Here is an 11301-nt window from a genome sequence, read left to right on the forward strand (position 1 = left end):
GAGCACAGGTGGGAGCCATGGGAGTCCCCAGGGGGAGCCACGTACGTCAGCCCCAGCCACAGTCATGGACCACTCGCTGGTGAGACAGAATTGCTTTAATGGCCCCAGGACTAAACCCACTGCTACTCCCTCCCCGCCATGTTCAGTCGACCACCAGGCTGCTGCTGACCGTCGGCAGGAGCTCGAAGAAGCCCTGTAAGAAGAGAGGCTGCCAGGGTGGGCCGAGCGAGGCGCTGCGGGGTGGGGGGACAGGCAGTGGGGGCAGGCAGCAGCTCCCTGTCACAGCGTCATAGTAGGCAGCTACTTGCAGAGAGCAGGACCACGTTGCCATAGTAACCCATCGCTGACTCAAGGCTAGCACCGGTTGCCATAGGAACTACTTAGGGATGGCAGTCACTGGGGAAGGCTGGAAGAGGGGGCACCTCCGGAAGCAGCCAGTACCTGAGCTGCTCTAGAGCTGGGGAGCTCTGTGGGACGGCTGGGTTCAGCCCCAAAGCAGGGATTGGACAGGGACATGGGGATGTGGCAGATGTAGAGGAGCAGGGAGAGAGCTTTAGCACAGGAAGGGGGACACAGGGCTCACCTTGAAGAGGGTGATGCTCTGAAGCACCCCCGAGGTGCAGCACATCTCCCGGATGGAATGCATGGCCAGCTGCGGGCAGCCAATGTCCAGCACACGCAGCCCCAGGCGGGAGGCCAGAATGGGGCCGATGGTGGTGCCGCAGGGCGTGTCGTTGCGCACCATGAACTCCTGCACGGGGGCAAGACCTCAGCAGCTCCACATGCTGCCCCATGGCCTCCCACATGGGCCCTCAGCCCTGAAGGGAGGCGACCTGGGGCAGGGAAGCAGCACCGCCCCACACCAGGGTTCAAAGAGAGCTCCAGAAAGAGCTCCTGAGACACACTCAGGCCAGGCTCCATTCTGCTCACCAGCCTGCTCCCTGAGGCAGTCCTGGAGCTGGAGCCCCAGAGCAACAGGCAGCACGGACACCCCAGCGGGGTCAGACATGGTAACAGGGGTGGAGCTTAGGCACAGGCCCCCTCTGATGAAGCCAGGGGCAGGGCTGCAGCCCAAACTCCTGATGTTCAAGGAGGACTCACCCAGCCCTGCTCACCTGCAGAGGGACACCCACGCGGGCAGCAATGTCCCGGATTACAGCTTCAGTGACAGCTGTGGAGGCGTAGCGCTGGTTGCTGTTCACTTTGATGACAGGGCCCTGCACAAAGGAAGGCACAGCAGGCCCATGATGGGACCCAGGAATAGTCAATGGCCCTGGAAACACCCATGCCCAGGCAATGCTGTACCACCTCAACATATCAGTCCATTCTCCCTTTCCTGGGTGAACCCATGGGAATGGGGACAGTGTTTCCATAGGGACAGCCCCAGCTCAGAGCAGGGAGGAGTTCTATGGACAAGACTGGGATCCCAAGTGATTAACATCAGACATGTGGCATAGTCAAATCCCATTGCAGGATAAATGTTTTCCATTTGAATGCTGGGTGGCAGTGCTGCAGGACAGACAGCCAGCAACCATCCTATACCCAAGCAGAGGGCTGCCCTCACCTTGTGGAAGGCTGGGCGATGATTCTCCTCATGCTTGTCCCTGCAAAAGAGAAGTAAGAGTTTCACACTACAGCCTTCCCTCCCTGCTGCAATAAGGACTGTCCTGTCTGTACCACCTGGGGAGCGATGGGGATACGTCCCACAGGTGGCAGGGCAGGCTGTCAGGCCTGTGGCATGGCTCACACTACTCACACATAATTGGGATGCACAGCGTGGGCCATATCAGCACTGATCATGTAGGACTTGGCCACTGCCTCCTCGAAGGCTGTCAGGTTGTGTGGTGATGCAGAGATCCGGCGCAGCACCAGCTCCGTTAGCAAGGACTCTGCACCCTGGGCACTCTCTGACCCTACCTGCCAAGGACACCATCAGCACAACCCCGCAGACACAGGGGCCAGAGGAATGACAGGGTGCTCCCTAAGGCCAGCAAAGCAGCTTCCTGCCACACCAGTGCTTCCCACCCCTAACTGGGCCATGCTCCATGCGGGTGTAAGCAAATCCCTGCTTCCTACACCGGGGTGTGGGATCTCTCTCCTGCTAGGATGCTCTCTCCAATGCTAGGCATGGCTGGGGAAGAGCAGAGAACATGGAGCACCTTCTGGCGCCAGCCACCCCATGGCTGAGCCCCTGACTCACCTCCTCATTGTCATAGAGCGCGATGAGACGCACATTGGGCTCCTGGGAGAGGGACGAGGGTGCTGCACATGAGTCAATCAAGGCCTGCAGGATTAGGGGGGAATGGACACCAGCCTGAGTGCCACTCCATCCTGGCAATTTCAGGACTGAGCCATCAGGAAATCCCCCAGGAGAGTCCAAAGCATGGAGGAAGGGAGCTGTGGGCACACACATTGCCCAGCGACAGCAGGAGTCACCCCTGGGAGCTGCTGGGAATCCAACCCCAGGTCCTCCAACAATCTAGACCCATTGCATGAGAACACAACTCCCTGCAGAGTCTTTGGCCAGCCCAAAGCTGAGCTGGTGCACGGGGGCCACATTGCAGTCTCCAGGTTCTTTCCCCTCTCACCTGCAAGGCACAGTAGCAGCTATGCAGGTTGTCCAGACGTGGGGAGAAGATGAACTCATCGAAGGCACCACCCAGCGTCTGCAGAGAGCCAAGAGGAGTAGGGCACAAGCTCTGGGTCACCAGAAAGTACCTGCCACTGGGTTCCCATTCCAATACCCTTATCTCTGCCCCCAGGAGCAGCTCCCTCTAGTTCCACTCAGCTCCCAGCCTGGCACGCCCCAGGCAAAGGACATGTGCCACCTGTGTAGTGCCAGCCTGTAGGCTGTGCGCAGGGAGGGAGGTTCCTGCCCTTACTCACCGCTGGCTGTGTATCTGCCAGGCATAGTTCCAGCTCCACAATCTGCTCTGGTTTCACCCCCAGCTGGGGGCAGATCAGGGAAAGCAGAACAGGGCTGTGCCGCTCTGCCTGGGAAGAAAGCAGAGCTGTGGGCAGGGCAGTGGATGGCAGGAGAAACTCATGGTTTCCCTTTGCAAAGTTGGTTTCACCCCCAGCTGGGGGCAGATCAGGGAAAGCAGAACAGGGCTGTGCCGCTCTGCCTGGGAAGAAAGCAGAGCTGTGGGCAGGGCAGGCAGTGGATGGCAGGAGAAACTCCTGGTTTCCCTTTGCAAAGTTGTCCCTGACCCTGCTTATGTTGGCAGAGTCCTCTCTCCTACTAACATCTCCCATGTTCAAGCCCCCACCTCACCCAGGACAGCTCTATGCCTCTGTGCCAGCCCCCCTCCCTGCCCTGCCTCCTCAGGGAGATGCACCCCTTCCACACTGGCTGCAGGCAAGGGTGAGAAGAGAGAGATGGCTGAACAGATGTGCCCTGTACACAGCTGTGAGGCAGAGTAGAAGGTTACCAGCAGTCCACAGGGAGAAGGGAAACCTGGTGGCAGGTCCCTGAGGACTCAAAATCAAAGGTGACAAGTATGACGTCCTTGCAAATGTTCCTGCTGATCCTTGGCACACAGCTCACCTGGGCTGCAGCACTGCAAGGTGTGGACTCCATAAGCACCTCCTTTTCCAGCTCCTCCTGCACTGCAGTGGCCAGAATGGGAACCCTGTGGGGGTCAGCAACATTAGCTCCCAGAACTTTGCTCACCTCACCTGCTTGGGTCACACACTCCCAACCCTTCCTGGCGTGTTTGCCTTGCTCCTTCAGGGAATGACTGATATGCCAAATGGAGGAAGAATGTATATTTTAAGCACATATCTACTGTGCCACCTCAGAACACCCCAGTGTCCTTTCCCAAATCCTATGCTTGGAAGCATCTCCTGGAAGGACTCTATGGGGCTAAAAGCTGCTGCAGATCTCCCCACTGCAATGAGTGGCTGCCAAAGGGAGAGCTAAGGCAAGGTTTTGCTCTAGCTGGGTCTCAGCCCTCCCAAGGGCTGCCCAGGAGTTGGGGCTGAGCCAGGCCTTACAGGTGGTGCTCAGTGTTGGGCCCAAAGTTCTCATTGATGCTGCGCTGCAGGTGGATGGCCAGGTGAGGAATGCGGAGGACGGGCCGCTCCACACGTACCAGGCGCTGCTCCAGGCGCCCTGTGGCTTGGTCCTGAAACACAAGGATGACTTCTGGCACCAGGCCTGCAAAGCTGAGAGGCTGCAGCAGGTCCCACTCTGGGTGGGGGTCAGCAACCCAGTGCCAGAGACACACAGCTATGTGACCATGCATGCCCTAAATCAGACTCACCTTTATGATCACCCTCCCGGCCACGGTGAGGTCACGGTCGAACCAGGTGTTCCAGATGCCCCCTCCATAGGTCTCCACACCGACTTGCACTACGCCCACCTGGCCCCGCTTAGAGCGACGCTTCACCTGGGCAACAGCAGAGCTGTCACTGCTGGCACCATGAAGCGCTGGGGAACGGACAGCTGGTGGGAACTGGGCAGCTCATGCCCAGAGCCTCATTGCTGATGCTGCCAGCTCTGGGTGCTGTGAGGGGCTTTGCAGGACTGGGGACACAGAGGAGACAGCAGCAGGCAGAGCAATGCAGGGGCTGCTCTGGGTGACAGATCTGGGAGGTGTAGCGAGCCAACAATGATGCTGCAGGGCACAGGGGTAGTCAGGATAGTTTTTGCTTGTGGCATGAAACTGGAGGACCCCAGAGAAAGACTCAGCACCCAGCCGGGCGACCTTACCCTGAGGCAGGGGCTGTCGGTGTGCGCTCCTAGCAGGCTGAACCCATTTCCGGGCTGGAACTGGCCGCCGACTGCGAAGGCGATGAGGGTGGAGTAGTTCCTGGTGATGAAGTACTGGAAGCAGAGGGGCAGAGGTGAGGTGCCGTCCACCCCCGGCTCCCGCTGCCCCGTCCCAGCCGGGCCCACCTTCTGCGCCGGCCGCACGTCCCAGTGCTCCGTCTCCTTCAGCTCCTGGAAGCCAGCCTGCAGTAGCCGGCTGCGGCATTCGGCCACCACTGTGGGGGGAAGAGCCGTCAGGGCCGCCCGCGTGGAAGGGGAAGAGGGCCGGGAGGGCAGCGGGCGGGCGCTTACCGTGGTACGGCGAGGGACTGCGGTTCACGAACTTCACCAGTTCCTGCGCCGCCGCCTTCGAGCCCTGCGCCGCCGCCTGCGGACACCGCCGTCACCGCACAGAGCCGGCAAAAGCCCGCCCCGGGCCGGGACCCCCGCGGGACCGGGGACCCCGTCCCGGGAGGCACCGACCCGACCCCGTCCCGCGCCCTCCACCCGCCCGGTACCTGCATGGCCGCCACCGCCCCGCGCCGGCCCGCCCAGCGCCCCCTGCTGGCGTGGAGGAATGGGCGGCCTGCGCCCCGGACTCCGACCTCTGCACCCTGCACCCCGCAATCCGCACCCCGCAATCCACACCCCGCAATCCACAGCCTGCACACCGCAATCTGCACCCAACCTTGCGCCCCGCAAACCACACCCTGCACCCCGCAATCCACACCCCGCAATTAAGCACCTCCTTTTCCAGCTCCTCCTGCACTGCAGTGGCCAGAATGGGAACCCTGTGGGGGTCAGCAACATTAGCTCCCAGAACTTTGCTCACCTCACCTGCTTGGGTCACACACTCCCAACCCTTCCTGGCGTGTCTGCCTTGCTCCTTCAGGGAATGACTGATATGCCAAATGGAGGAAGAATGTATATTTTAAGCACATATCTACTGTGCCACCTCAGAACACCCCAGTGTCCTTTCCCAAATCCTATGCTTGGAAGCATCTCCTGGAAGGACTCTATGGGGCTAAAAGCTGCTGCAGATCTCCCCACTGCAATGAGTGGCTGCCAAAGGGAGAGCTAAGGCAAGGTTTTGCTCTAGCTGGGTCTCAGCCCTCCCAAGGGCTGCCCAGGAGTTGGGGCTGAGCCAGGCCTTACAGGTGGTGCTCAGTGTTGGGCCCAAAGTTCTCATTGATGCTGCGCTGCAGGTGGATGGCCAGGTGAGGAATGCGGAGGACGGGCCGCTCCACACGTACCAGGCGCTGCTCCAGGCGCCCTGTGGCTTGGTCCTGAAACACAAGGATGACTTCTGGCACCAGGCCTGCAAAGCTGAGAGGCTGCAGCAGGTCCCACTCTGGGTGGGGGTCAGCAACCCAGTGCCAGAGACACACAGCTATGTGACCATGCATGCCCTAAATCAGACTCACCTTTATGATCACCCTCCCGGCCACGGTGAGGTCACGGTCGAACCAGGTGTTCCAGATGCCCCCTCCATAGGTCTCCACACCGACTTGCACTACGCCCACCTGGCCCCGCTTAGAGCGACGCTTCACCTGGGCAACAGCAGAGCTGTCACTGCTGGCACCATGAAGCGCTGGTGGGAACTGGGCAGCTCATGCCCAGAGCCTCATTGCTGATGCTGCCAGCTCTGGGTGCTGTGAGGGGCTTTGCAGGACTGGGGACACAGAGGAGACAGCAGCAGGCAGAGCAATGCAGGGGCTGCTCTGGGTGACAGATCTGGGAGGTGTAGCGAGCCAACAATGATGCTGCAGGGCACAGGGGTAGTCAGGATAGTTTTTGCTTGTGGCATGAAACTGGAGGACCCCAGAGAAAGACTCAGCACCCAGCCGGGCGACCTTACCCTGAGGCAGGGGCTGTCGGTGTGCGCTCCTAGCAGGCTGAACCCATTTCCGGGCTGGAACTGGCCGCCGACTGCGAAGGCGATGAGGGTGGAGTAGTTCCTGGTGATGAAGTACTGGAAGCAGAGGGGCAGAGGTGAGGTGCCGTCCACCCCCGGCTCCCGCTGCCCCGTCCCAGCCGGGCCCACCTTCTGCGCCGGCCGCACGTCCCAGTGCTCCGTCTCCTTCAGCTCCTGGAAGCCAGCCTGCAGTAGCCGGCTGCGGCATTCGGCCACCACTGTGGGGGGAAGAGCCGTCAGGGCCGCCCGCGTGGAAGGGGAAGAGGGCCGGGAGGGCAGCGGGCGGGCGCTTACCGTGGTACGGCGAGGGACTGCGGTTCACGAACTTCACCAGTTCCTGCGCCGCCGCCTTCGAGCCCTGCGCCGCCGCCTGCGGACACCGCCGTCACCGCACAGAGCCGGCAAAAGCCCGCCCCGGGCCGGGACCCCCGCGGGACCGGGGACCCCGTCCCGGGAGGCACCGACCCGACCCCGTCCCGCGCCCTCCACCCGCCCGGTACCTGCATGGCCGCCACCGCCCAGCGCCGGCCCGCCCAGCGCCCCCTGCTGGCGTGGAGGAATGGGCGGCCTGCGCCCCGGACTCCGACCTCTGCACCCTGCACCCCGCAATCCGCACCCCGCAATCCACACCCCGCAATCCACAGCCTGCACACCGCAATCTGCACCCAACCTTGCGCCCCGCAAACCACACCCTGCACCCCGCAATCCACACCCCGCAATCCACAGCCTGCACACCGCAATCTGCACCTCGCATCCCGCAATCTACACCCCGCAGTCCGCAATCCATACCCTACACCGCGCAATCCACACTCTGCACCCTGCAATCTGCACCCCGCAATCCACACCTGCACCCCGCAATCCACACCCCGCAACCCACACTCTGCACCCCGCAATCTGCACCCCGCAATCCGCACCCTGCAATCGACAACGTGCACCCTGCACCCCATAACCTGCGACCCCCCGATCCACACCCTGCAGCTCCCACACTGTACCCCCTGCCATGCACATCACACTCTCGCCCCGCACCCCACACTGTGCAACCCACACCGTGCATCCCGCACCCTGCACCCTGGTCCCGGCCAGGCAAACACAGCGCCTGACAAGGCTAGGGTAGAGCTGAATTAAGGGTGGGTGGAAGAGGGACACAGCAAGGGGCAGGGACAGGCTCCACAGTGATGGTCACCCATCCTACCCTGGTGTCCCCCAGTTCTGGGGCTAACTGGGGAGCAGGGGCTGCCCCAGAATGGGGCTTGGCCTGCCTGCAGAGGGGTGCAGGTGCACAGGAAAACACACTCAAGGCTACGTATATTTGGAGTGGGGTGGGTCACAGCAAGGTGCAGCCCCCCATCGTTGTTGCTCCCCTGCCTTGGCACTGCCCAGCCCTCACAGGAAACAAGGCACAAACTCTTGGTGCCATGTTGGAGACAAATGTCTCTGTGTGACAGCAATGCACTGGGTTCTGAGCGTTGGCATGGTGGCAGGGCAGCACCCAAGCTGCCTGTCAGCCCCAGGGGCGCTCCCAAGGGATAGGACCCCTTGGCCTTGCATGGATTAGGGTGCCTCCCGCCCTTGTCTGCGTTCCCTTCATGGGCTGGATGCAGCCAGCAAGGTTTTGGGTTTCAATCAGTCTTTGTGCATCATTTCCCAGCAGGATCCTTTCTTCCTAGCAATGGGTATGTGGCCCTGGGAGATGGACGTGGCAGCCTGTGAGTGCTGCATGGGGCCCAGGTGTTGGGTGCCAGCTGGATTCCCAGCTCCTGAGTCACCCGTGTGAGCACCCTGTTAGCTGGAGACTCTGTCCATGTTCTGAGGACTGGAAACTGGTGGTCCTGTTGCCCCTGACCCTGTGACCTGTCATGCTGAGACTCCTGACAGCTCTGGATTTATGCTCCCAGCCCCCAACACCTGCCTCTCCCCACTACCAAATGGGAACGAGCACTCCCACTGCCTGGCACCCTGCAAGCAGACAGCTGGAGGGTCTCCATGTCAACCACAGCACAACACAGGGCCAGCCCCGCAGGCCAGGTGGAAACCAGGCTGGGACCAGGCTGGGAGCACCCAGCACTCCAGCCCAGAGCTGGGATACACGCGTCAAAGGGATTTGTATGCCAGCCCGCCGTCCCCACGCTCCTCCTGCCAGCATCACCCCCCTCTGCTGCTGGAACCCAGCTCAGGGCCAGGTGCTCTTGAGTGGTTGCCAGTCTGTGCCTGAGGGATATCTGAGGACATTCAGAGGCCCTGGCTCCCCAGCTGGTGGATGCCCAGAGCGGACGGGTACCCAGCGGGTGCTCAGGGCGGATGGCTCCTGAGCTGTGTGTGTGCAGGGGCAGGGCGTGCCCTGCTCGGGGTGTCAGAGCAGGAGTGAGTGGCAGGGCCGGGTGTGGCCTTCGTGTGGCCCTGCCGCTGTGAGGCTGTGAGCAAAGGGCAGTGCCCTGGCATGCCACAGCTATTCCCGGCACAGCGGGACTTCCAGAAAAAGCTCCTGATGGCTATATCCGGGTGGGCTCTGACTCACCCCTGGCTGGGTGCCAAGGGCTGCACAGCACCTGCTGTGGTTGCCCCCTACCCCATCACCGTGCTCCTGGGAAGACAGTGCTTCTGTCCCCCATCCCGTGCTGCCCCACGGATCACCGAGTGCAGCGGGGAGCCACAGGCAGCCCTTCCAAAACGGCATCAGCTCCTCCTCTGCACATATGCACCCTGCTGCTGGGCTCACGTGTGCGCCCAGGGGTGCCTGGCAGGGAAGGGCCAGTAGGGACAGGGCACCGTGGTCCTTCTATGTCCCCTGTGAGCCCAGGTGGGCTTCTGGGCAGGCTTTGTAAGAGAAGTGTTCCCTGCTGGCAGCAGGCTCTGGGAATGGGCAGGCAGTGCTTAGCCCTCGCTGCTGGAAGGGGTTAATGGAAAGATGGCCCAGGACAAAGACTGTAAACACAACAGAGATCCAGGAAGTGCCACCCCCTTCTCCCACTGCCTGCCAGGCTGCCTGGACCCCCCCTTGCCAGCCCTGCCAGGATGAGCAAAGGGATGGCATCCATCGAGGCAGTCCCCCGCATCCCGGCCCACGTGTCTGAGCATGGGAAAGTGAAATCAGCGCCCAGGAATTGCTAGAGGCTGAGTGAACGGCCGCCATGCCTTACGTGAGCCACCAGCGATGCAGCGGGTAACGCTGCCTCATCTCTCTGGCATGGGTGATGCTATCGAGGCCTGCAGCATTCCCATGGACCACTCAGCCTCTGTCATCCCCATGGCCACGTGGATCACAAGGGCAGCTGGGCAACTTTAGTATCTCTATGCCACTGGGCAGGTGAATGTTCCCTTGGACTATGAGGGCAGGGCACCCTTTAGCCTGCCCCTAGGCAGCAGGGATGGGGGAACATCCCCAACATCCCCATGGACCTCAGGGCCAGCTGTAGGTCAGTGATGGGGCAGGTGTATGCATCAAGCGACTGCAGGGACATGGAAGTTGCTGGTCTCCCCCATCATCTACAGCTCACCCCCAGAATGCTCATGAAACATGGAGGCAACAACTTGCCCAGAGGACATACAAAGACCAAGGGAAGAGAGCAAACACGTCCCTGCATCTATACAGGTTGCATCTGGACACCCCTGGCATCCATGCTTGCTGTGGGGGCATCCAGGCACCCTCAGCATTCTGTGCCACTCACAGACAGGACAGTGTCCTCAGCATCCCCATCACCTGGGGACGTGGGGGTGGGGACCAGGAGCAAACAGACAGTCTGTGCACCCTTTGTCCTCTGGAAAGGGCAAAGGCATAGGGGCAGCTGGGATGAACAGCAGGCGTGGGGGGACTGGAGACTTTACCCACCAGCTCCTGGGACCCCAGCAGGCCAGGCTGGGCCTTGGTCCAGGCAGGGAGGGAGAGCCACCTCCTATTTAGACAATCGCATGCACCATGGATCCGTCAGCACTGGGGAATGGGCCACACAGTCCTTCCCTCTTAGGGTAAGGGCGCCTGGGAGGCTCATGGCTGTAAAAGGAGCGGGATGAAGGAAGACAGCCAGGGGTCAGGAGGGAGGGGAATGGACACCCCCGCTGCTTCATTCCCATTCCCATTCCTCGACTCACCCTTGAGCTAAGGCCAGGCATAAGGGGGCATTGGGTCCTGGTGGTAGGGCATAGGGACAAGGAAGGGCCAGCAGCCTGTCCCCATATCCTGTCTAGCTTCAAGCCCCAAGACGCCCACAGCCCAAGGAGGCTGTGCTGGGTTTAAATCCTGGGGGAATGGCAGGGAGGGAGGGCCAGGAAGGAGGGGCGGCAGCAGGATGCAGCTGGCTTTGCTCACAGGGATGTCATGACCAGAGGGAGTTGTTTGACATTCCAGCTCCAAACGCCTTCCCGGCAGCAGTCTCGTCCAAGATTTGATGGAAACTGGGACCAGGCCAGTGCGGGGGTTCAGGAGCCGCTTCCCAGGCTCCGCCGGTCTGGGTCAGCCCGGCCTGGGATGGAGCTGTGGGGAGGCTGCACTGGGCTGGACAGGACAGGACAGGAGGCAGCCCTGCACTTCTGGCCTCCGCAGCCTCCTCACTTTCTGCAGCCTCTGGGTCTTTAGTTGGCACAGAGTGTTTGCATCTTGTCTGTGGGACTCAGGCAGGGTCTCTGCGTCCTGCTGTTC

At 61.4% G+C, this 11301-nt stretch overlaps 1 protein-coding gene across 1 annotated transcript; it reads right to left on the reverse strand.

The window, feature by feature from the left end:
- Window positions 1-77: 77 nt before the first annotated feature.
- Window positions 78-7192, reverse strand: LOC121356687 (aspartyl aminopeptidase). The gene is made up of 22 exons (XM_041473375.1): window positions 7169-7192; window positions 6963-7038; window positions 6798-6886; window positions 6612-6725; window positions 6178-6303; window positions 5909-6039; window positions 5442-5544; window positions 5272-5367; window positions 5066-5141; window positions 4901-4989; window positions 4715-4828; window positions 4266-4391; window positions 3997-4127; window positions 3548-3632; window positions 2887-2994; window positions 2589-2666; window positions 2201-2284; window positions 1757-1917; window positions 1565-1604; window positions 1116-1217; window positions 584-751; window positions 78-193 (listed from the first exon to the last, which is right to left on the reverse strand). The coding sequence occupies exons 1-22, from the start codon at window positions 7172-7174 to the stop codon at window positions 143-145; spliced, it is 2154 nt and encodes a 717-aa protein (XP_041329309.1). The 5' UTR covers window positions 7175-7192; the 3' UTR covers window positions 78-142.
- Window positions 7193-11301: the final 4109 nt, after the last annotated feature.

The sequence above is a fragment of the Pyrgilauda ruficollis genome, unplaced genomic scaffold (assembly GCF_017590135.1).
Source record: "Pyrgilauda ruficollis isolate IOZ18807 unplaced genomic scaffold, ASM1759013v1 scaffold3, whole genome shotgun sequence".
NCBI classification, from domain to species: domain Eukaryota; kingdom Metazoa; phylum Chordata; class Aves; order Passeriformes; family Passeridae; genus Pyrgilauda; species Pyrgilauda ruficollis.